Source organism: Salmo trutta, chromosome 21 (assembly GCF_901001165.1).
Source record: "Salmo trutta chromosome 21, fSalTru1.1, whole genome shotgun sequence".
Classification (NCBI taxonomy): Eukaryota; Metazoa; Chordata; class Actinopteri; order Salmoniformes; family Salmonidae; genus Salmo; species Salmo trutta.
The window spans coordinates 22609513-22635403 of NC_042977.1; the positions used below are offsets into that span (position 1 = coordinate 22609513).

The following is a 25891-nucleotide window of genomic DNA, read 5'->3' on the forward strand; positions in this document are numbered from 1 at the left end:
AACATAACTAGTTTGAATCAATGTGGTAGTCCACACACTGAAATACCCCTCAGCAAAAACTCTTCAATCATTTGTTGTATTGATGAGAGACTAACAGGTGACTTGTGCATGTGGCAAGCTAACCTGAAACCACTGGGGTTTCCTGAGTGAGTGGTGAGGAGGGGGAGAGAACAATTTCACACAGGCTCTCTCAGATCCTCTTGATAGCATTGACAAAAATGATAAACACCAGAGCCATATTTGCCATTTAAATCTCTCAATGCTAAACTATGAATTGCGAGCTGTAGGAAAAATGGTGCACAAAATACCATAATACTTTGAGAAACCATACTTAGAGTAGGCCTATGATAGTAAACAAACAAAAAAATACAGTTCAGTGAATAGATAGGGAGAACATGGTTTACTTTATTTAAAGACATAGCTGCTTCTACCGTTTCTGAATGTCTACAGAAAGACAAAAAAAAAAACTTAGAACACAAGCCTATTTCTGAATGAACCCCCTTTCCCTCCCCATAACAAGTGAAGCATTCTGAATTCCAAATCCTCATGCAGTATCAGTGATTCTCTCCTAAGCAATGAACTTAAACTGGGACACAGTGCTTAATGTTATTGGTTGGTCATTTTTCAGTGCCTGTAATGTCCCACAGGACTATTGAAGTATGGAATGTTACACCTGCCCGAAGTGCAGGGTTCTCTTCCACACATCTTGCTGTGGTGAAACCAATGTATTAAGGATGGGGCAGAGAGAGGCGAGTCCACATTAACAATGTAGTAAATGGCAGAATGCCCAGAGCAGAGCGTTTCCAACATTGTACACATTACTCCCTCCACCGCCCATCTAGACAGCAAGAACTGTTTAAGCTCAACACCACTGACAAACACCATTCATGATGATCCAACCACACATTTCAAATCAGAACCCCATAGAATGAGCAGATACAGGAGAGAAAACAGGGCCACAGTTCCACTCTTGGTTTGATGTGCTAAATAAGGTAGTTTTTTGTAAGCATTTCAGGACAAATTTGTCCCAAGATTCAGTCTATTTTTATTTATTTTTTAAATACAATTTTAATGCAACAGGAAAAGCACAGAGAAAAGACATTAAGTTGGCTTTAATAAAATGTTCTCTACATGAAAATAAAAACACTTCACCCCCTCATAAAAGATTCAGTCTTCGTATACCTTTTAAATACAAAATGCTTTATGCTGCCTAAACCATAAAGAGGGAACCACTGCATATAGTCATCAAATTTCTAATCTTATCCAACAGTGACCCCTAGACTCAACTGACAATTTAGAGCTATGCCTCAGACTGGTCCTTGAGGTTGCTGATTGTTGCTCAGTGCTTCAGGGATTCCATTATTTGGGAGGAAACAGTCATTATCTGGCTAAGGCGTTTGTCGTGACATCAGAGGAACTTAGCCAATAACAGATTCACACTGGCATACCCCAAGTGACAGGAACTTAATACCCAAACAATTAGTTCAGTTAGTTACACAATAGCTATGTAAAAAGCTGAGCTACGACTTTAGACAAGAAAACCATGCAAGCCACTCTCCGGGGTATAATATGACGATTACCACTATCCTAGAGGATGAAGCAATTACTTTTATTCAATAACTGTTGTGATAATAGTAGTGGTTGCAAAGAGGTTACCATAAATCAATCTTTCTCCACTATTCTGAGCCATGTAGGGGAGTCAGGGACTACTACACCTGTCCTGACCTCTGTCTGGCTCGGCTTGTGCCCCATATTGCTGAACCAGCAGCTTTGCTGGACCCGTTTGCTTGTTTCAATTACAAGACAGTGCCAACCATGATAGTAATAAGAAAATAACTGACCAGGCACAATGAGAGCCAATAAAGATGCTTAAAACTATTAAAAAGGCAGAACATGAACAAACAAAAACAATTACGCAGGTAAGCTAGAGTTACATTTCACCTCAAAGAAAGTTGAGTGAAGGGAAAGAAGCAAGGGGAACGAGGAACATATAAATATAGACTTCCCCTATAAGCAGTAAACTATGACAGTTACCCAATATTTCATAAAGCTAAAACTGTTACGAACAAATCACAAAATACAGTATTTCTAATAATTGCAATCTTTTAGAGCTAATAATACTATCCCTACATCTATTTTCTCATCCCTTTCTCCGTTTGTTGTTGAGCTAACATTGTGGTGAGCTTTTAAAGCATTCCCATCATCCTCAACTGACCTGGAGATGCACCTCCCTCCTTAGAAAACATTTACAGAAAGCAACAAGACGCAGTCCAATTAGCAAACTGGAAAACACGCATCTATAGCATAACCTGCTTCGGTATTTTCAAACGATTCTGTGCACAGAAAGACGGGCACGCTTTTACCCCCACATCTTACCAACTGCGGCAATATAGCTAGAACAACTCCATTCATTCCTTCATTCATTCCCCAGCTACATAGTCCATCTTCCTCCTGTTTCTTAGTCCAAGATAAATACAATTTAGTCAAGAATTCAGTAAGATTTCAGTCTTTTTTCCCTGCCACCACATCTACCGTTTTAGGCCCACCTTGCCTTCCCAAAAACACCCTGCACCACCTTTATTCTCCTCTCTTGTACAGTAGGTAAGTCAAGACAGAGTGGTAGTAAATCCACACCAAGAGCAGCGCAAGGAGCTTTCAGAGGAGACCAGATACATGGAATCCAAGTGAAATGGACTGAAGGATGGTCGTTTATTCCCACACTCTCCAGAGGAATTCAGGTGTTGAGCATGGTGACTGGCTGTCAGAGGTTCAGTTTCCTCAACGTAAGAATCCTACAAATTGGACCCCGCAGTAGCTTCGTGCTCAGCAGTGAGGTGGAGGAGGTGGTGCTTGCACGCCCTCATTGCCATGTGAGGCACAGAGAGAGAGCGAGAGAAGACTTGTACCGTTCCTCGTTATCCGAGGGGTGTTTTGAGCCTGTTGGGAAATCGTTTGACCTTCCCCAGCCTCCATATGCCGGTAATTCCGATTTGGAGCGCATTTTTATTTTTTTACTTCATCACACAAGTGCTTCTGACTGCAGGCCCTTCAGTGTGGAGAGTTCATGGTGCCGTGGCCCCTCTGCTGCTTCTGCTTCTGCTGCATGAGGAGCTGCTCCAGAGCCGACGGCCCCGGCTGCATCATTGAGCTGGACCAGATGGACTGGGGAGAACAGAGAGAAGAATATTGTATGACATCTATTCAACTAGTCTAGTGTAACTAACAGTAGCTAAACCTTACACATCTAAACTAGTATCAACTAGCTACAATGGTATTGTAATATTAGTTGCAATCAAAGGGACATTGCATGCAATTCTGTTTGTGTGTATGGTATGGTACGGTACCTTCAGACTGTCAAGGAGCACAGTGGAGGAGTCTTCCATGGGCGACTCCTGGGCCGCCCAGGAGCTGCTGGGGGCGTTTCCCTGGTGCCAGCTGTTCTCGGGGGCTCGGTGATCTGTAGAGGATGACACAGCAGGCAGGTAGTCCAAACCAAACCCACTCACAGCTCCTGGACAAAAACAGGTTTTCATTATATAAAACACCATGATTTAACAATTACTTCAAAAAGTGTAGAAAAGTCTCATACGAAAGTGAAAATAAATTAATGCTAACATTAAAAATGACATTTAAATACTTCAGTGGGTGTAAGTGATTGAGGGGAGTGTCAGAAATATAAATAAATACATAGGTTGACTAACCAGTCTTTTCCACCTTCCAGCGGTCGACCATCCTCCTGTCTCGGCTGTCGGGCGTTCCTATGGGGCCGAAGTTAGAGAAGGGGATGGAGCCGTGGTTGTGTGTGGGTGGGGAAGAGGGTAAACTGCTTGGGTTGGATGAGTGAGGGGACTGGCTTGCTGGTGTTGAGTGGTCTGTTATGGAAATGGAGAAATATCATTATGTAATTATATATAAATGATTATTAAATGCTTTTCAATATGATTATATTGAAATTGCAACCCTTTCAGATGCTAAGCGTGTGATTTAACATTAACAGGGGAACTGTTGTGATGTTTATGGAGGCAAGTACCTGAGCTGGCGGGAAGGGACGGGGACCATGGAGTTCCTTCAAACAGGGAGTACAGAGAAGGTTCCTGGTGCAGCATGGGAGCATCAGGCTTGGGGTTGGGAGACATGTTTTTCCCATACGCCTGGCTGAAAATGCTGTTTTGATAGGATCTCTCCTAAACAAAAAAAACATACCAAGAAAACACAGCTTTCAGGCATATCAAATGTCAGTCACTCCCCTTTGGTTTACAACATTAAATGTGGCATTTCAAACTCAACAGGGATTTAAGAGCAAACATTACAGAAGCTCTGTGAGAGTGCAGCAACAAAGGGCTCACAGAGTAGCCTTAATCAAACCACTGCCTGTGAGATGCAGTCTACATTCTTTCCCGCACAAAGCAGTCAAACAAGTCTGGCGGCAGGCCTTTGAAGAGCAGAGATTCTCCCATGCATACTGACCTGAATTGGAAATCCAGATAAAGGCATGAGAGAAGACGACTGGCCCATCACCTCAGCACCACTCTCCATTCTGGACTGATTTGAAAAATACAGGAGAAGATTGGGAAAACGTTATCAGATAGAATGTTGTGATTAGTAATGGCCTTCTGATAAATGTCATTTATTCCATCAGCATATTTCCTAGTCGACTCCGCAGGTGTTCGTATGTTTGCTATGAATACTGATAGGGATGGAATGTATGCAATATGTTGGATAATGTCTCATTTAATCCCAGTTACAGTATATGTTCAACAACATATCTTATAGTGTACAGTTTACAGGAGTCATGGAACACACAACATTTAGCCTCATCTACCAAAAGCACAATGACTGTTCTGACAAGTCAAACAAATATTGGGTTGACTTCTGTTAACATAGAATGAACAAAACCAACCAATTATATCAACACTAGCCTGGAAAACACATTTACATATACTGCCCTCTTATTCAAAGTATGAGCCTTACAGTATTTTAATGAGCCATATCTCCCCGCAACTCAATTATTCTACTCACATCACATACTTTGCGAAGGTGAATCAGGGCCTGCATTCATAAAGTGTCTCAGAGTAGGATGGCTGATCTAGGATCAGGTCCACCCCTGTCCATGTAATCTTACTCATAACTGATCAGCACACTTTCTGAATACGGTCCCTGATGTTTAACATGCTGGTTAAACCAAGAGGATTACGTTAAGCGAAGTAGACTACATACAAATAGGTTTCTTCCTGGAGCAGTGCTAAGAGGACTCGCCAAGGCCTGGTAGAAACCATGAGGCTTAGTAAAGACCAGCTCTTCCTCCTCAAAATTTGATAGACTTTTTAAAAGGTCTGGAGGCAGAAGAGGGGAGCTCTTGTTGTCCTAGTGAGAGAATGAAGCAAAAAGGAGGGGGGAAAAAAGAAACAAAAAAGGTAAGCCAGTAAGAAATAGGTTGGCAAAGGAATACTTTTTTCAAAGATAAAGCTCATAAAAAGGTGGCAAAGAGGAGCCAGTAAAGGTAGTAAAAAGATAGGCCTAGCTTTGCAAAGATAGACGACTTTAAACCAAGCCCTGTCCTCAAGCTAGGTTACCCAAGGAATGATTGTGCTATTTAAGCCCATACATTCCAGTTTGAGTTGTTACAATCATAATATTTGAAACTAATATAACAGTCTGGTGACTGATCATACCATATTATATCAACATTCAAAATTCCTTCCTATACAAGTCAATCACCTTGAAAATGAGGAAATGAGGCCAAAACAGAAGGTGGGAGGAGCCTGCTCTAGTACCAAATCAATGTGATGGCAGAGCATTATGTAATGCATAACATGGCTCCCAATTGGCTACTCTATCAAACAACAAGTCTGCTCAGTCCAATAACAGATCGTATAATCCTACATAGTAGACCTCATCTATCATGGGGTCAGACGGGAATGGTAGAGTCTTAGACTTACAGCTGGACTTTCCAAAGCCTACATACCGTTTAGACTGACAGTATCTGCCACAAACCCCAGGACTTCGTACCAAACTATTATCCGTTTCTCTGAGGGAGGAAGCCACAGACCCAATGGACTCCCATCCAATAGGTTTGCTTACATTTAGAGTCAAGTTACCTACACAAACATTCCAATAACATGTGACAAAATACAATCCATATCCAAACATGCTAAAGAAGTGTTAGGAAGAACAAGATAGAGCCCTAACTCACATTGCTAGGTCTAGGTGGTTGAGGACAGACAATATCAGCCTAGTATATAATCTATCTTGTGTCCTATATCTATGGTTGAGGAGTTCAACAACACTCACCTCAAAGGGAGGTCCTCTGGGTGCGTTGTCCTGGTCTGGGTGGAAGACCCCTGGGGGCGGCCTCTTGCCCATCCTCTCCCCCACCATCTCTCTGTTATCCCCCATGCGGTAGGGAAGCTCCCAGTAAAAATCCTGCATTTTCACATCTGGGTACTTCATCTTCTTGTCCATGCTGTTCTGCTGCTGTGGCTGCATGGGCATCTGCCCAGCCATTTGCACGGAGTGTTGCTCGAAGAGCTTCAGGGAGTCCTGGGGAGGCATGCCATAGTAGGGCTGCTTGACGGGCACCTGCATGGCCTGCATCTTCTGCATGGTGGGCTGCCCCTGGTGCTGGCCCCACATCTGGCCAGCCTGGTCAACCTGCATGTACTGTTGATTAGAAGGAAAACAGGACAACTCTATAATAGACAAGCTCGTGCATTTCTTTGAAGTGCATTTATAAATCACAACACTCTTTACAGTAGAACAATAGCACTCCTTTAAATATCAAATTTTCCTGAATGACGCTGTATCTTTCCAGTCCAGAACTATTGTGATCTATAATTTACCTGATGCATCCCTGGATGAGGTGGGCTTTTGCCCAGCTGTACTGGCTGCACAGGCTTAGTGGGCGACTGCTGCTGCTGCTGCTGCTGTTGGGCAAGAGCCTGAAACTGCACCGACTGCTGCATGGACTGCTGGGCCTGGGAGGGCTGCTGCTGGGGAGGACCCTGTTGGCCCTGGGTGGGCCCCTGGTTCATGGCCCCCGGCCCTGCTGGCCTCTGCTGGCTGTATGGAATGTGCGACGGCTTCCCGGCTTGGACCTGCACCTGCTGGGTCCCATAAAAAAAAAGTTCATTTTTTTGTGTGACAGTTTTTTGGTTCCAAGCACTTCCATTTGCTTAAACAAGAGGATATAGGACCGGTTTCCCAGACAAATTCAGCCCACAGATTCTCCAATGAAAATGCTTTTGAGTCCAGGATTAGGATTAATCTGTGTCTGGGAATCTTGCCCTTTACCTGCTGGGAGCCAGGCTGCTGAGGGTGGGAGGACGGCTGTAGGAATTGCCCGGAGACAGACATGCCTGTAGAGAAGGTGAAGCCGGGGTTCATGGAGAACGCCACGGGAGGAGGGATTACATAAGCCGGAGAAGGGAAACCTGAAAAGTTCAACATCAAGTTAGTTTAACCTGTTGTGGTATAGGGGGCAGTATTTTCACGGCCGGATAAAAAAACGTACCCGATTTAATCTGGTTACTACTCCTGCCCAGAAACTAGAATATGCATATAATTAGTAGATTTGGATAGAAAACACTCTAAAGTTTCTAAAACTGTTTGAATGGTGTCTGTGAGTAAAACAGAAATCATATGGCAGGCCAAAACCTGAGAAGATTCCATACAGGAAGTGCCCTGTCTGACAATTTGTTGTCCTTCTGTTGCATCTCTATCGAAAATACAGCATCTGTGCTGTAACATGACACTTTAAGGCTTCCATTGGCTCTCTAAAGCCGCCACAAAGTGGAATGGGGTGTCTGCTGTCTCTGGGCAAAGTACAACAGCTCTGTTTGTAAGTGGTCAGCCTGGGGACAGTGAGACTGAGTGGGCGTTTACGAGACTTCTCCATGTTTTTCTTTCTCTCTCTTAATGAATACAACGTTGCCCGGTTGGAATATTATCGCTATTTTACAAGAAAAGTAGCATAAAAATGTATTTTAAACAGCGTTTGACATGCTTCTAAGTACGGTAATGGAATATTTCGATTTTTTTTGTCACGAAATGCGCTCGCGCGTTACCCTTCGGATAGTGACCTGAACGCACGAACAAAACAGAGGTATTTGCACATAACTTTGGATTATTTGGAACCAAAACAACATTTGTTGTTGAAGTAGAAGTCCCGGGAGTGCATTCTGATGAAGAACAGCAAAGGTAATCCAATTTTTCTAATAGTAATTCTGAGTTTAGGTTGTCCCAAACTTGGTGGGTGTCAAATTAGCTAGCCGTGATGGCCGAGCTATGTACTCAGAATATTGCAAAATGTGCTTTCACCGAAAAGCTATTTTAAAACCGGACATGGCGTTTGCATAAAAGAGTTCTGTATCTAGAATTCTTAAAATAATTATGTATTTTGTCAACGTTTATCTTGAGTAATTTAGTAAATTCACCGGACGTTTTCGGTGGGTATGCTAGTTCTGAACATCACATGCTAATGTAAAAAGCTGGTTTTTGATATAAATATGAACTTGATTGAACAAAACATGCATGTATTGTATAACATAATGTCCTAGGAGTGTCATCTGATGAAGAGCAACGGTTAGTGCTGCATTTAGCTGTGTTTTGGGTATTTGTGATGCATGCTAGATGCTTGGAAATGGCTGTGTGGTTTTTTGTGTCTATGTACTCTCCTAACATAATCTAATGTTTTGCTTTCGCTGTAAAGCCTTTTGGAAATCGGACAACGTGGTTCGATTCAGGAAAAGTGCATCTATAAAATGGTGTAAAATAGTTCTGTGTTTGAGAACTTGGAATTATGACATTTTGTGGTTTTAAATTTGGCGCTCTGATTTGTCACTGGCTGTTGAATAGTGGGGGACGATTTCGTCCCACCTCCCCTAGAGCGGTTAATGAATTTACATGCCAGAATACAATTGAACTGCAAACAGTTTACACATAAAATAGAGAGGGTTATTCGCTACTCTTAGATCTAAAAATCTTTTAAGTGTAAAACTGTTCAACCTAGGTATGTGATCACTGTGAGAGGTGGTGCTGGTACCTGGTCGGCTGGGCAGGGGAGGGAAGGCTCCCGGGTGGTGGATGGGGATGAACTGGGAGGAGCAGGTAGTCTGGGTCTGAGTGACTGGAGTCTTCCTGGCCTCAGACACTGGTGTCCTCATCTCCGGCTGGGCTTTCACCTGCACCAAGACACACAAACTCTGGGTGAGCAGGTAGTAAAAACCCCAGTAAAAATGTCTGCGTCCTAAATAGATCCCATAGGGCTCTGGTCAAAAGTAACGCGCTATATAGGGAATAGGGTGTCATTTGGGACACATACATACAATCACAGGATATATCCCACCTTTAGAAAAACAATGCATTCGTTTTACCTGTTTCCCTGCATCTGCAGCCTTCTCATGGCTGTTCTTCTTCACCTCACTCTTCCTCTTGCCATCCCTCTTCTGCTCTCCTTTTCCCAGCGTGCCGTTACCTTTGCCAAAGTCCCTCCGTTCCTTCCCTGCATCCTTATGGTGCTGGTTGCGGCTGGGCTCCCTGCTCTGCTCCTGGGGCTTGATGTTCTCCTTGAAAGTCACCACGGGTCTCTCGCCGATCTCCAACATACTGTTCTGGGTCTTGCCCATGGATAGGACTGACTTCAGACCCATGTTGCCCTCGTTGGGAGTCTGCTCTCCATTGGAGGACTCCTGGAGCACAGGGGCATCCTTCTCCTGGGGCTCCTCGATGGCCAGCTCCTCAATGTCAGTGATGAACAACAGCAGACTGTCGCTGAATTTGTACTGAATCAGCCTGGAATACACAGCCACAGGCATTGTCACATACTGTTGCATCTTGTAGGCTATTCGAGTAGGATGAAAACTACTGATATATTGGCGCATGTGGTAGTTTAGTTTATAATAGGTCTTTTCACACGACATTGTTCTTAGCCTGGGGCTAAGATAGCCCAAAACTAAGACTGGCCCTGGGCTAGCTTATCCTGTGTTTACACAAGTATTTGTTAACTAGAGGTGGGGAGTCGACTCCAAAATAATCAATTCCTTGCCCGTCGACTCCCATTTCTGGTTGTCAAGCGTCAATCCACTAGGAATCGACTCTTAAGATTCTGTATTTTTTTTCCGGTGGAGTAAACTAGTTGTCATAGTCTACTTCGAGAACAAACTCTCGCATCTTCCACAGCAAAGAAAGAGCGAGCGAGGGAGAGAGAAATGGGAGGGGCACAGCCAGGCCACCACGCAGACAGAACTGTGCATCGATAATCAAAACATTTAGGCAATATCTCGTGAAAGTTAAAGTAGTCTGAGCTATTCTACACGCAACAGACCGAACACACACTAGCGTATTACATTGCAAAGAGAAAGAGCAGGCGAGCAAGCAAGGGAGAGAGGATCGGGGCAGGCAGACAGACAAAACCGTGTGTATATCTTGGTTATCTGCATCTCGCAATGTCTTGCCTAGCAAAGCATTGTAAATGAACAAAAAGTATATTAAAGTATACTAATTCCTACACATCACCTATATTCAAACAAAATTGGCCTTTTACAGGCTAAGTTGCTGAGCAAATGGGAAAGATCCTGCCAGTCCTCTAGAATGCAAATGTAGTCTTCCTAGTAGGACTCCGCAATTATTATATACTTTTTTATTTAACTAGGCAAGTCAGTTAAGAACAAATTCTTATTTTCAATGACAGCCTAGGAACAATGGGTTAACTGCCTTGTTCAGGGGCATAACATATTTTTTACCTTGTCAGCTCAGGGATTCGATCTTGCAACCTTCCAGTTACTAGTCCAACGCGCTAACCACTAGACTACCTCCCAGCTACTTCCCGGCAATAATGAGGTGGTGAGTGCGCATCCGTTTTGGGAGTCGAGCAAGAGTTCACTCCGTCGACTAACCACAGGAGTCAGAATCAACTCCAAAAATCATGGAGTCGTGCACCACTATTATTAACCCTGGGCTAAGCTTTAGCCACGGGCTGAGGAGTCACACTTTTATTCCAAAGCCACGGGCTTACAGACAAACACATGCAACCAATGTTAAAAGGTATTAAACCCATTACTTCCTCATTATTTTTCTTCTCGCCCAGCATTTTATGATGGTCTGCCTGTCCAACCTCCAACAATATATCATTTTTCACATGCGATATCGCCCATGTACAGCGAATGCTGTGCACGAACGAGACATCAACTTTTCTCATCCAAATCAAGCAACAATATTATCATCATGGATAACTATATCCAATTAAATGTCAATAGAAAAGTTATGAAAACAGATGAAAATGGAGTGTTGGCTTTGCTGCCCTTCCAGCTGTAGAGTTTGACTGTCTTCAGTTGGCTAGCTAAGTGTAGTGGGGAGTTTCCTAAAAAAAAAAAAAAAAAAAATTTTTTTTATTTTTTAGTCTAGGCGAGATATATACACACACACACACACACACACACACACACACACACACACACACACACACACTTCGATGTTCAACCCATCGACTCCCGGTGTCGACTCCCAGTTCTCGATTCTGCTAGGAATCGTCTCCTAAGATACAGTAATTTTGCAACGGAGGAAACGATTTTCCGTAGTCTGGTTGGAGATCCCTGTCCTAGCCTATAGATTGCAAAGCAGGGCATCCCCGCTAAACTTTTTGGAAATGGCCAGTTTATTTTCTCATTCATAAACAGTCAAGTGCAAATATGATTCAGCAGGAAGGACGTCTACCATGGATCCCTAAAATAATTATTAGGATCACACTTCATCAATTTAAATATTATGGGGACACCTTTGGCAGCCAAGCACAAGTTACCAGTGTAGCATATTATATAGTCTAGACATGATGTTGAAATATATTCACGGCTACAATAAAAGTAAATTAAATGTGAATAAATTAAGAATTACAAGGAGCAGTTTGGAAAAACTAATCCTGTGTTATTACTCCTCTGGAACAACACACGTTTGGATAATAATGACAAAATATCACTTAAATATTCTAGTTCCTACACATCACCTATATTCAAACAAAATAGGCTTTTTATAGGCTAAGTTGCTGAGCAATAGGGCAAGATCATGCTCATGTCAGTCCTCCTGAATGCAAATGTCTTCCTAGTAGGACTCTGAAATAACGAGGTGGTGTGTACGCAGCCGTTTCAGCGTGTTTTGGGAGTCGAACCACAGGAGGCGGAGTAGACTCCAAAAATCCTGCAGTTAGCCAGCCTGCATAGCAACCATTTGTTAGCCATAGTAACCAATGTTCTTTCAATTTTTTTTATTTTTATTGACAGGTTTTTGTCCACATGAGGATGAAATGGTATACATTTACTTAAAATACTGTGCAGAACGCATCACAGGCATATGCAAATTGTGTGAAAGTGCAGCTTTTGTGATTGGACAGTGAAAATTCTATGCGTTGTTCTTGACCCTGTTTCACACTGGCTATTTTGGCACCATGTTTCTGGGGCTAGCCCCAAATGTCAGTGCTCACCCTGCTCCAGAGCAGGGCCAGCTAGCCCTGGGCTAAGGTCGGTGCTAGCTCATTTTAGAATGAGCAAGTGTGAACACTCGCTTGGCCTCGGAGCTAAAATCTTCCTTAGCCCCAGGCTAAGACGCAGTGTGAAAATGCCTAATAAGTCAGTAGTGCGAAGGTAGAGAGAGACTGTTGCATCTTTGAAAAGCAGGCCATTTTTCAAAGACGGAAACTTTTATATTGGCGGTACGGATGTGGTAATTCGTAAGTCTTTAAAACAGTAGTGGGTAGAGAGTTGAAGACTCACCCTGGTTGGTTGTCTGCCACCCATTTCCCCAGACTGATGAGCCTCTGGTGACGGGCACGGACTGGCAGACCCTCCTTGTCCACAGCAACGCCCTGGTGGCCTTTAGTGAAGTCAAGGATCCTGGGAAAGGGGTATACCAAAACAGATCTGGGTTAATACAAGAGAACATGGAACATGCTATGCACACAACCACACAGTCTATATGGAAGACGGGCTGAGACAAAAGGGTAAGTCATGCGTGTACCGTAGAGCTGGCCGGAGAGCCAGAAACCCCTGCAGTTCAAACTCCTCTGGAAGTGGAATCACTGGAAAACAGATAAGGGACATTAGAGACAATCAACAAAATTAGAGCTCTAACCAAGAATGAGCAGAGTATCAAAGCAGAGATTTCAAATGGTCATTACTTGATGCACAGGAAACATCATCTTCCTTCGGTTGGAAACTGTTCAGAATGGACACCAGCCAAGGCCAAACACTAAGGTGAAATAAGAGCAAAATCTTAAGTAAAATGCAGACAATACAAAAACACATTCAAAAGTATTCCTGCTATTGCTAAGATCTAAAAGAAAGGGTCCAAAAATGAGTAAACAATAAAATACGCTACAACACCAGACAAGCAGAATGTACCAAACTAAAATATGACACCTGGAGGGCAAATGTTGACATAGAAAGTGAAAACATACTACTGTCGTTTGTCCACAGCACTGTCCTGAAAAACAGTGGATCGCAGTTTGAGCCAGTCCAGAGACACCTTGATGGCCGGCAGTGGACATTCACCCATGATCTCCTCTCCTCGGTTCTTATTTAGTAAAGCTTGGCTACACATGATACCCAGAAATGACACTGAAAGGAAGAGGGGAATAAAACACCACAAGTAAATCCAATTCTGCCATTCTAATTCAACAAAGTGTGGTGACATCTGATAGACTGAGGTTGAGAAAAGCGTTTGAGACAATCTGATAGCTGGGCCTTGCAGTTAATACAATTACATCTAACATGCATGCTATCAAATCCATTTTCAGTAGTTCCAGATTTTTAAATATAGAAAGTAACAAACAAAAAACTGCATAACCACGAACAGGCATGTCAACCACAAGGTGAATCGTCTCATGCATATTGAGAAACAATTGGAGTTGGGGACATACTGAAGAGGCCGAGAAGTTGGAACCAGCTGATTTGCTCGTCGGAGCTGAAGCTCTGGTCATCTGCTTCGTTGCCAAAGTCCCTCAGATGGTGCAGCTCAAACAGGTTGATAATCGTGATGTGGACCAGCTGCTGGGAGCTGAAGGCTTTCTGCCGAATCAGCCTCTGCAAAAAAAAAAAAAAAAAAGATTAAAAAAAAAAGATCAATAAACAGTGTTTAAACTATTTTAATATATGGAATTGGGGTAGCTTCAGACACAGATTAAGCCAAGTCCTGGACTAAAAAGCTATTTCAGTAGAGATTCTCCATTGAGAAAGCTTTTCAGTCCAGGACAGGCTAAATCTGTGTCTGGGAAACCAGCCCATAGCTTGTTTAGTGCAGTAATGCAAAGACTTCAGTAGGGAAGTACATATCCAAGATAACACCATCCTTAGGTCAACGTCAAAGTTGAAATCTTTACCTGAAACTGCTCTTCCAGCTTCTCCCTAAGGTTGTTGAGCTTCTCCAAACTCTTGCTCAGGTAAACGTGACCGTGGAACTTGATGAAGGCCTTGATGAAATCTGACATACTCCACTTTGTTTTGACTTCATCGTGGCTGAAGATAACAGACTGGGATTAAGCATGTATACAACAAGTTCAACTCCTTTCTCAAGTCCACACACTGTAAACTAGGGATGGACTTGAGTAATCGAGTATTCAAACAGACGTCAAAACTCGGTCTTTAACCAGAGAAAAAATAAATAAATACTGCAAAACTATTTGGTGGAATGTGCGGTGGCTGCCCGAATGTCTTGAAGACCATGTTAATTTGCTTTGACTTTAGTGTTACATTTGTGCATGTGCATTTGCGTGGCACAACAAAGAAACAAAGCATCACACCATTCTCGCTAAATTCCCTTTCATGACGCTCACTCAATTGCGTTCCGACCGCTCCCTCTACACATGCGTGCGAAGTCCACGCACAAACTCCCGTTAGTCCTACAGAAATAAATGCCTAAGAAAACGTCACACACAAGCTAGAGCTCTTGCCAAATGACAGTTTATCAGAAATTCTAAATGGACTTGTTGATTAAAGTAGGGAAATATGTTCCAACAACAAGATGCAGTTTTGGAATAATTGTTCCGTCTTTTCTGCCTAGGCTACTTTGCTAACTGGCAGTGCCACTTAGCCTTGGCTAACCAATTCTATAACCCTCCCTAAACATACAGGTTCCACACTGAAAATATGCAAAAACAGTTTGATAAAGAGTGTATTTTCAAGTATTAAGGCTAGGCCTACTCACCAATCTGATGTCATGGCCATAATTTAATCACTATGCAGTGTTCAACGTGGAATTGTTAATCCATTTAGAAAATTCCAAACAGGCAGAATAAAGTAAATCTACATAATCGAAAATACCAATTTTGGTTTGTAACCTGAAGAAAAAAAGAAAAAGTATATGAACTCTTAAGAACTGTTCCAGACACGAGATGAGCATCACTACACACTGACAACTTTTTTCTCTTGAAAAATATTCTGTTCTATTTTGTTCTGTTATATTACATCATGTATTTTTACTATAACATAGGTGTGTCTTGACTGTGATAAGGGCTCGGGAAATAAGAGCGTCTTGTCTGCTAAATTAACACAACAAGACTATGCCATTCCACAACCATCAGCTTCTACAAGCAAGCACCACTGCTGAGGTTAATACCTTTTTGAAGATTGTGTTCCATGATATTTATTGAAACCAACTGGTTATATTATTAATCTTGAAAGGATATGTTTTGCATGTCACAAATCACGTCTTCAAGATATGCAACTTTCTGTATTTGGAAAGTTACATATCTTGAAAACGTGATTTGTGACATGCAAAACATTTTGGGACTATATCAACAATGGACTAATAAAACAAATACCAAATATTGTTGGTGGGTGGAGTTTCTTTAAATGGCAATAATTGCCATATATTTAATAAAAAACTAAGCTATTATGATTTTTTTTCTGTAATGGTTATGATAAATTAGGCATTGTTGCACACTTTTGGAATATAGACAACTGCACCAAATATTTTCCAGTGTATTCTAAAAATATACTTATTTTCATTCAAGTGCTCAGAAAAACATTCTGTGAATACTCAGTCAAAAACATCCAAATTTCCATCCCTAATGTAAACCAGCTGGCTGATAAACACCTGTAAGGACAAACTGTTCATTAGTCCCTTCCCAAATGATCGTTGATAAAGGTGGGAAAATAGATACAGCTAAGCATAACACCTTTTGAAAAGAGTGGTTGAAATGAGGCTACAATAAAAACACTCAATGATACCTTTCAATAGCTTTAGTGAGAGCTTTCTGCAGGTTGGTGGAGGCTGCAGGGAAAGGGAACTTGACGGCGATGCTCCTGCAGTAGTAGAATATCGTTGTGAGGTGATCCCCTTTAGAGGAGGCCAGGATGGCCAGCTGATTGTAAGGCTGACCTGTTGGAGGAGATAGACATTGGGACATCAGTGAAATTAACAGGTTAACAAAAGATTTCATATGCTGAAATGATTTTATTTTCAGGTGAAATTTTGGAAGCTGCAAAAAGGTACATTGATGCTTTGTGTACCAGTAAACAAATACTGTACATTAAAACGTTTGTAAGTACTTACCATTTGAGGGGACAAGTTGAGCTGCATGTCTGTAATAGGACTCTGCCTGGCTGGTTTGGTTGCGATATCGTGCTTGAAGGGGGGGGAGAAGATAAGCAAAACTGCTCAAAGCACTGATTGGGAGCCTGATAAATATTGACCTCTAAATGATCTGCCCAGTAAAATTATTTTGTAGTGATAGTGTTAAAACTCACCAATGTCGCCAAGGTGGACGAGACAATGCTGGCAGATATAAGAGCAAGAGCTAGGTTGAGGTTTTACAATGGTGCTGGGGTTGGTCTGTTTATTGCTGATAATTCCCAGATGAGATGATTTCACACGACATGGCAAATCCACATTGAACACGGTACACAGCTCCTGTAGTAACTGTTAGAGGAAAGGGTCATGTTACTAAGAGTTGACGAGTTTTGCTTCTGTCATTTCGACATTTGAGAAAAAAAAAAAAATGTCAAGCACCATGTGTGTCCTGATTAACATACTTATGTCAATATGATGAACTGCTTACTTAATAAATTCTAGACAGTTGAAAGTTTAAACGTATTTGGCTAAGGTGTATGTAACCTCAGTTCTTCACAATTCCTGACATTTAATCCTAGTAAATATTCCCTGTCTTAGGTCAGTTAGGATCACCACTTTATTTTAAGAATGTGAAATGTCAGAATAATAGTAGAGAGAATTATTTATTTCAGCTTTTATTTCTTTCGGATGGGGCCAGTGTCTCCTGACCCCTCCTGTCTCAGCCTCCAGTATTTATGCTGCAGTAGTTTGTGTGTCGGGGGGCTAGGGTCAGTCTGTCACATCTGGAGTATTTCTCTTGTCTTTCCGGTGTCCTGTGTGAATTTAAATATGCTCTCTCTAACTCTCTCTTTCTCTCGGAGGACCTGAGCCCTAGGACCATGTCTCAGGACTACCTGGCTTGATGACTCCTTGCTGTTCCCAGTTCACCTGGCCGTGCTGCTGCTCCAGTCCCAACTGTTCTGCCTGCAGCTATGGAACCCTGACCTGTTCACCGGACGTGCTACCTGTCCCAGACCTGCTGGAACCCTGACCTATTCACCGGACGTGCTACCTGTCCCAGACCTGCTGTTTTGAACTCTCTAGAGAGAGCAGGAGCGTTAGAGATACTCTCAAAGATCGGCTATGAAACAGCCAACTGACACTTACTCTTGTGTTACTGACTTGGTGCACCCTCGACAACTACTATGATTATTATTATTTGACCATGCTGGTCATTTATGAACATTTGAACATCTAGGCCATGTGCTGATATAATCTCCACCCGGCACAGCCAGAAGAGGACTGGCCACCCCTCATAGCCTGGTTCCTCTCTAGGTTTCTTCCTAGGTTTTGGCCTTTCTAGGGAGTTTTTCCTAGCCACCGTGCTTCTACACCTGCATTCCTTGCCGTTTTAGGCTGGGTTTCTGTACAGCACTTTGAGATATCAGCTGATGTAAGAAGGGCTATATAAATACATTTGATTTGATCACATTCCCAGTGGGTGAGAAGTTTACATGCACTCAATTAGTATTTGGTAGCATTGGCTTTAAATTGTTTAACTTGGGTCAAACATTTTGGGTAGCCTTCCACAAGTTCCACAATAAGTTAGGAATTTTGGCCCATTCCTCCTGACAGAGCTGGTGTAACTGAGTCAGGTTTGTAGGCCTCCTTGCTCACACACGCTTTTTCAGTTCTGCCCACAAATGTTCTATGGGATTGAGGTCAGGGCTTTGTGATGGCCACTCCAATACCTTCTTGAATTTGTTGTCCTTAAGCCATTTTGCCACAACTTTGGAAGTATGCTTGGGGTCATTGTCCATTTGGAAGACCCATTTGCAACCAAGCTTTAACTTCCTGACGTCTTGAGATGTTGCTTCAATATATCTACATAAATGTTCTTTCTCATGATGCCATCTATTTTGTGAAGTGCACCAGTCCCTCCTACAGCAAAGCACCCCCACAACATGCTGCCACCCCCGTGCTTCACAGTTGGGATGGTGTTCTTCGGCTTGCAAGCCTCCCCCTTTTTCCTCCAAACATAACAATGGTCATTATGGGCAAACAGTTGTATTTTTGTTTCATCAGACCAGAGGTCGACCGATTAATCGGAATGGCCGATTAATTAGGGCCGATTTCAAGTGTTCATAACAAATCGGTATTTTTTTACACCTTCATTTAACTAGGCAAGTCAGTTAAGAACACATTCTTATTTTCAATGACAGCCTAGGAACGGTGGGTTAACTGCCTTGTTCAGGGGCAGAACGACAGATTTTTACCTTGTCAGCTCGGGGATTCAATCTTGCAACCTTACGGTTAACTACTCCAACGCTCTAACCACCTGCTTTACACTGCACTCCGAGGAGCCTGCCTGTTACGCGAATGCAGTAAGAAGCCAAGGTAAGTTGCTAGCTAGCATTAAACTTATCTTATAAAAAACAATCAATCATAATCACTAGTTAAACTAGTAATATCATCACCCATGTGTAGTTATCTAGCCTGTCCGGCGTTGCATATAATCGCTTAGGCACACGTTGCTCCAACATGTACCTAACCATAAACATCAATGCCTTTCTTAAAATCGATACACAAGTATAGATTTTTAAACCTGCATATTTAGTTAATATTGCCTGCTAACAGGAATTTTTTTTAACTAGGGAAAATGTGTCAATTCTCTTGCAACAGAGTAATGGTATATGCAGCAGTTTGGGCCGCCTGGCTCGTTGCGAACTGTGAAGGCTATTTCTTCTTAACAAAGACAGCCGACTTCGCCAAACGGATGAATTAACAAAAGCGCATTTGCGAAAAAAAGCACCATCGTTGCACGACTGTACCTAACCATAAACATCAATGCCTTTCTTAAAATCAATACACAGAAGTATATATTTTTAAACCTGCATATTTAGCTAAAAGAAATCCAGGTTAGCAGGCAATATTAACCAGGTGAAATTGTGTCAGTTCTCTTGCGTTCATTGCACACAGAGTCAGGGTATATGAAACCATTTGGGCCGCCTGGCTCGTTGCGAACTAATTTAGCAGAATTTTACGTAATTATGACATAACATTGAAGGTTGTGCAATGTAACGGCAATATTTAGACTAATGGATGCCACCCGTTCGATAAAATACGGAACGGTTCCGTATTTCACTGAAAGGAAAAACGTTTTGTTTTTGAGATGATAGTTTCCGGATTCCATCATATTAATGACCTAAGGCTCGTATTTCTGTGTGTTATTATGTTTCAATTAAGTTTATGATTTGATAGAGCAGTCTGACTGAGCGATGGTAGGCGCCAGCAGGCTCGTAAGCATTCATTCAAACAGCACTTTCGTGCGTTTTGCAAGCAGCTCTTCGCTGTGCTTCAAGCATTGCGCTGTTTATGACTTCAAGCCTATCAACTCCCAAGACTAGGCTGGTGTAACCGATGTGAAACGGCTAGCTAGTTAGAGTTTCAAATGTCACTCGCTCTGAGACTTGGAGTAGTTGTTCCCCTTGCTCTGCATGGGTAACGCTGCTTCGAGGGTGGCTGTTGTCGATGTGTTCCTGGTTTGAGCGAGGAGAGGGACGGAAGCTATACTGTTACACTGGCAATACTAAAGTGCCTATAAGAACATCCAATAGTCAAAGGTATATGAAATACAAATCGTATAGAGAGAAATAGTCCTATAATAACTACAACCTAAAACTTCTTACCTGGGAATATTGAAGACTCATGTTAAGAGGAACCACCAGCTTTCATATGTTCTCATGTTCTGAGCAAGGAACTTAAACATTAGCTTTCTTACATGGCACTTCTACTTTCTTCAACACTTTGTTTTTGCATTATTTAAACCAAATTGAACATGTTTCATTATTTATTTGAGGCTAAATTGATTTTGATGTATTATATTAAGTTAAAATATGTGTTCATTCAGTATTGTTGTAATTCTCATTATTACAACAACAAAAAAAGCTGATTAAAAATCGGTATCGGTGTTGAAAATTCATAAATCGGTCGACCTCTAGACCAGAGGACATTTCTCCATGTGCAGTTGCAAACAGTAGTCTGGCTTTTTACAGCGGTTTTGGAGCAGTGGCTTCTTCCTGGCTGAGGAGCCTTTCAGGTTATGACGATACAGGACTCGTTTTACTGTGAATACAGATACTGTCGTACCTGTTTCCTCCAACTTCTTCACAAGGTCCTCTGCTGTTGTTCTGGGATTGATTTGCACTTTTCGAACCAAAGTACGTTCATCTCCAGGAGAGAACGCGGCTCCTTCCTGAGCGGTATGACAGCTGCATGGTCACATGGTGTTAATACTTGCGTACTATTGTTTGTACAGATGAACGTGGTACCTTCAGGGGTTTGGAAATTGCTCCCAAGGATGAACCAGACTTGTGGAGACCTACAATTTTTTTTCTGAGGTCTTGGCTGATTTCTTTTGATTTTCCCATGATGTCAAGCAAAGAGGAACTGAGTTTGAAGGTAGGCCTTGAAATACATCCACAGGTACACTTCCTATTGACTTAAATGATATCAATTAGCCTATAAGAAGCTTCTAAAGCCATGACATCATTTTCTGGAATTTTCCAAGCTGTTTAAAGGCACAGTCAACTTAGTGTATGTAAACTTCTGACCCACTGGAATTGTGATACAGTGAATTAGAAGTGAAATTCTGTCAAACAGTTGTTGGGAAAATTACTTAGGACATCTACTTTGTGTCATGCACAAACGATAGCATTGGCAAGTCGGTTAACAAGAGATTTGTGGCGTGGTTAAAAAACAAGTTTTAAATGACTCCAACCTAAGTGTATGTAAACTTCTGACTTCAACTGTATATCTGCAGAGCTGGCAAATAAGGGTCGGCCAAAACCTAAGATTATTCAAAAACGTTAGCATACATTCTAGATGCAACTTACTTGTGTGTAAAATCCACTAGCTGCCTCAAGAAACAAGGACAGATTGGCCTGCACCTCACTTCTGTTGGGGTTGGCTCTGTTCTTGGCTTGACTCTGTAGTGTTGTTATTTGATTCTTAAAAGCATGGTTCCAGCTGAAAAAAAAAGGTGAGAAAATGAAAGTATACTTTCTTGTTTCAGAGTTTAACTAAACAGCTGATGATAATAATAATAATAATAATAATAATCTAATTCCAACAGTACAATAGTTATATTGTGCTTGAGAGCAAATTGACTTACTACACAGTTATTACCAGAGGTGGGACCAAGTCACTACTCTTCGAGTCACAAGCAAGTCTTAAGTCACAAGGTCCAAGTCTCAAGTAGAACGGGTCAAGTCTCGAGTCAAGTCCATGTCGTGCATTCTAAGAGCAAGTCAAGTCACACGTTTTTTCAAGTCCTGTCAATAAAACTAATCTTTGTCTACCGAGGCTACCAGGCAGCCCTTTTCATTGTTTACAAAATATTTTGATTACGTAATAATTAATTTTAACAAAAAATTCCAAATGGTTAAGTACATAAGCAATTTCAAAACAAAAGACCAGTAAGCCTATGCTAGTAGTAATTGTTGCTCCATGAGCCATTGCTGGAGAGCCTGCAAAGTAAACAGTTAACATTCTTGATTAGCAAACCATTTTTGGAGCTGCATATTTGTGGCAATCCTCTCTCCCTACAATCTCATAATACCACAACATCCGATGCTATAGCTGTACAGCAATCCAGTCGATAGCTCAGTGATCCTCAAACTTTGACACCTCCCCCGGGTAGCCCCTAATCATCATCATCAATATCTTCATTTCTCCAGCATGTAACATATTCATCACATAATATTGAAGGCAGTGCAATGTTACAACTATCTTCAGACATAGCCAGTAGCCACCAGACTATATGAAAATGATCAATGAAACTGGTAGGTAGTTTAGCATCACTGTTCTGGCAAATAAGTGTCCGTAGTAGATTGCTTATCTTTTACATAATGTTTATATGGATAATATTAAACATTATCCTACTCTTCTGATTTTTTTTTTTGCTTTTCAAAAACAAATTACTTTCTGAAGACTAATATGGATTTGTGCTCACGCTGATGAATGGTTATTGGTCAACAATCAAGACTTACAATTTTTCGTTCTGAAGATTTTATGTTTTTTTAACAATTTGTGCAATACCGTAGGCCTATGCTAGAAACCTGATAAAAAACAAAGGTATAAAAAAAAAAGGTATGTACAGTGCATTTTGCAAAGTACTCAGACCCCTTAAGTTTTCCAAAGTTATGTTACAGCCTTCTTCTAAAATGGATTAGATTTTTTCCCTTATCAATCTACACACAATACCCCATAATGACAAAGCAAAAACAATTAATTTTTGGAAATGTATAAATACGGAAATATCACATTAACATAAGTATTCAGACCCTTTACTCAGTACTTCGTTGAAGCACCTTTGGCAGCGATTACAGCCGGGTCTTCTTGGGTATGACGCTACAAGCTTGGCACACCAGTATTTGGGGAGTTTCTCCCATTCTTCTCCGCAGATCCTCTCAAGCTCTGTCAGGTTGAATGGGGAGCGTTGCTGCACAGCTATTTTTCAGGTCTCTCCAGAGATGTTCGATCGGGTTCCAGTCCGCGCTCTGGCTGGGCCACTCAAGGACATTCAGAGACTTGTCCCAAAGCAACTCCTGCTTTGTCTTGACTGTGTGCTTAGGGTCATAGTCCTGTTGGAAGTTGAACCGTCACCCCCAGTCTGAGGTCCTGAGCGCTCTGGAGCAGGTTTTCATCAAGGATCTCTCTGTACTATGCTCCATTCATCTTTCCCTCGATCCTGATGCTGCCACCACGCTTCACCGTAGGGATGGTGCCAGGTTTCCTCCAGAGGTGACGCTTGGCCTACTGCAGCTCTGATTGGTTATGGCGCACCAGTCTGTGTAGAGTACAGGCCCTGAGTCATACCTGTCAAATCAATAGAATCCTTCTCCGATGTGTTCTGTCTACAACAGAAACCTCTTGCATAGTTACGTTTTGCATACTAAGTATTTCATAGTTTGTTTTGTTTATGTTGCATTGAATGTGGCTAATATTGCATTGATCCGATCACAATTCCAACAGTAAATGGAAACGCTGACCGTGTTAACTGTCGTGCTCCTCTGCGGGGGCTGATATTTCTTCTGCACAGCAGCCCCAGGTGAGCAGCGCGCAGTTTAGAGGAAACATTGGTTTCAAGTCAATGTTGTGTACCAAGTTATTTTATAGAGTAGTCTCAAGTCAACAAATTTGTGACTCGAGTCCAAGTCAAGTGACTTAAGTCCACACTTCTGGTTATTACTAATCTACTTTCTTTACAGTTGTCTTGCAATCTTACAAATGTAAAATCCAGTTAAGGTCATTAAACTACTTAAAAAAAAAAAATTATTAGGCAAGTCAGGAACAACAAATTCTTATTTACAATGACGGCCTACCCCAGCCAAACCCGGATAATGCCCTATGGGACTCCCAATCACGGCCGGATGTGATACAGCCTGGAATGTGATAACTACAACTAGAGTGATAACTATTGGATTAAAGAGTAGGTTGATGTAAGGTCAAATGACTGAATGTAACAGGAAAACATAATTCTGTGACCTTTGGATGAATTTCAGAAAGACAGCAAAACATTTCCCCATTATAAAATTAGGACCATCTTATTGTTACGAAGTGAGGCCAAGATCCCTAGACCTAGCAAGTGTAACAATAGTAGTAGGCTGCCTAATAGGTTTAATTACATAACCAACTTAAATGTAGACTGGGACTTACAGATCTTGCTCCACTTTCTTGTCCAAAGCATACTCCAGGTCAGTCACCAGCATCTTCTGGTACAAGTCCTGAAGAGCCTGCCTTGAAGTCCAGACCTCTGCTGCGCCAAGCTTAGAATCTAGGGGAAAGGAGGACATTATGGGCACTCCTCTCACTTATATTTTATACACTTCTGTTGGATTAAATAACATTTTATTCATCACGTTCTTCATAAACAGGTGTGGACTAGTAGTGATATGCTTAATTACACGTCCTTCCCAACAATGCAGAGAAATAAAATAGAAAAGTAAAACACATAACAATAGATACACAATGAATAACGCTAACTTGGCTATATACAAGGGGTACCAGTAACAATAATATGTGCAGGGGTACAAAGTAATTGAGGTAGACAGTATGTACACATAAATAGGAATAAAGTGAGACAGTAAACAGTAGCAGCGCATGTGATGATTCCAAAAAAAAAAGTTACCGCAAAAAGGGTCAATGCAGATAGTTAACTAAATAACTACCCCGATGAACTAAACTCAGCAAAAAAAAGAAACGTCCTCACAGTCAACTGTGTTTATTTTCAGCAAACATAGCATGTGTAAATATTTGTATGAACATAAGATTCAACAACAGACAAACTGAACTAGCTCCACAGACACATGACTAACAGAAATGGATTAATGTGTCCCTGAACAAAGGGGGGGGGGGGGGGGGGGTCAAAAACCAAAGTCGGTCAGTATCTGGTGTGGTCACCAGCTGCATTAAGTACTGCAGTGCATCTCCTCCTCATGGACTGCACCATATTTGCCAGTTCTGGCTGTGAGATGTTACCCCACTCTTCCACCAAGGCACCTGCAAGTTCCCAGACATTTCTGGGGGGGAGAGAGAAATGGCCAACCGGTCCCAGACCGCTCTTCGCTGGCAGAACACATTTCTGTCTTGCAGAACGAGCAGTAAGCCTGGTGGCATTGTCATGCTGGAGGGTCATGTCACGATAAGCCTGCAGGAAGGGTACCACATGAGGGAGGAGGATGTCTTCTCTGTAACGCACAGCGTTGAGATTGCCTGCAATGACAAGCTCAGTCCAATGATGCTGTGACACACCACCCCAGACCATGACGGACCCGCCAAATCGATCCCGCTCCAGAGTACAGGCTTCGGTGTAACGCTCATTCCTTCGACTTAAACGCAAATCCGACCATCACCCCTGGTGAGACACAACCGCGACTCGTCAGTGAAGAGCACTTTTTGCCAGTCCTGTCTGGTCCAGCAACGGTGGGTTTGTGCCCATAGGCGATGTTGCTGCCGGTGATATCTGGTGAGGACCTGCCTTACAACAAGCCCTCAGTCCAGCCTATTGTGGACAGTCTGAGCACTGATGGAGGGATTGTGCGTCCCTGGTGTAACTCGGGCAGTTGTTGTTGCCACCCTGTACCGCAGGTGTGATGTTCGGATGTACCGATCCTGTGCAGGTGTTGTTACACATGGTCTGCCACTGCGAGGACGATCAGCTGTCTGTCCTGTCTCCCTGTAGCGCTGTCTTACACGTCTCACAGTACAGACATTGCAATTTATTGCCCTGGCCACATCTGCAGTCCTCATGCCTCCTTGCAGCATGCCTAAGGCACATTCACACAGATGAGCAGGG

At 42.2% G+C, this 25891-nt stretch overlaps 1 protein-coding gene across 4 annotated transcripts in view; it reads right to left on the minus strand.

The window, feature by feature from the left end:
- Nucleotides 1-385: 385 nt before the first annotated feature.
- The window catches only part of LOC115156978 (protein SMG7), a 32153-nt gene continuing 6647 nt past the window's right edge, over nt 386-25891 (minus strand). For 2 of the 4 annotated variants that reach the window (XM_029704787.1, XM_029704786.1), the window contains 22 exons: nt 24253-24370; nt 21429-21561; nt 16731-16902; nt 16537-16608; nt 16212-16362; nt 14363-14498; nt 13904-14066; nt 13442-13601; nt 13163-13233; nt 13003-13063; nt 12759-12878; nt 9372-9789; nt 9041-9179; nt 7291-7430; nt 6840-7103; nt 6292-6660; nt 5218-5364; nt 4468-4542; nt 4031-4184; nt 3702-3872; nt 3345-3511; nt 386-3162 (listed from right to left, as the gene is read on the minus strand). In XM_029704787.1, coding sequence (XP_029560647.1) covers nt 3049-3162; nt 3345-3511; nt 3702-3872; nt 4031-4184; nt 4468-4542; nt 5218-5364; nt 6292-6660; nt 6840-7103; nt 7291-7430; nt 9041-9179; nt 9372-9789; nt 12759-12878; nt 13003-13063; nt 13163-13233; nt 13442-13601; nt 13904-14066; nt 14363-14498; nt 16212-16362; nt 16537-16608; nt 16731-16902; nt 21429-21561; nt 24253-24370 — 3515 coding nt within the window. In that variant the 3' untranslated portion in view covers nt 386-3048. The remainder of the gene's footprint in view (nt 3163-3344; nt 3512-3701; nt 3873-4030; nt 4185-4467; nt 4543-5217; nt 5365-6291; nt 6661-6839; nt 7104-7290; nt 7431-9040; nt 9180-9371; nt 9790-12758; nt 12879-13002; nt 13064-13162; nt 13234-13441; nt 13602-13903; nt 14067-14362; nt 14499-16211; nt 16363-16536; nt 16609-16730; nt 16903-21428; nt 21562-24252; nt 24371-25891) is intronic. The other 2 variants (XM_029704788.1, XM_029704789.1) reach the window with 2 other exon arrangements.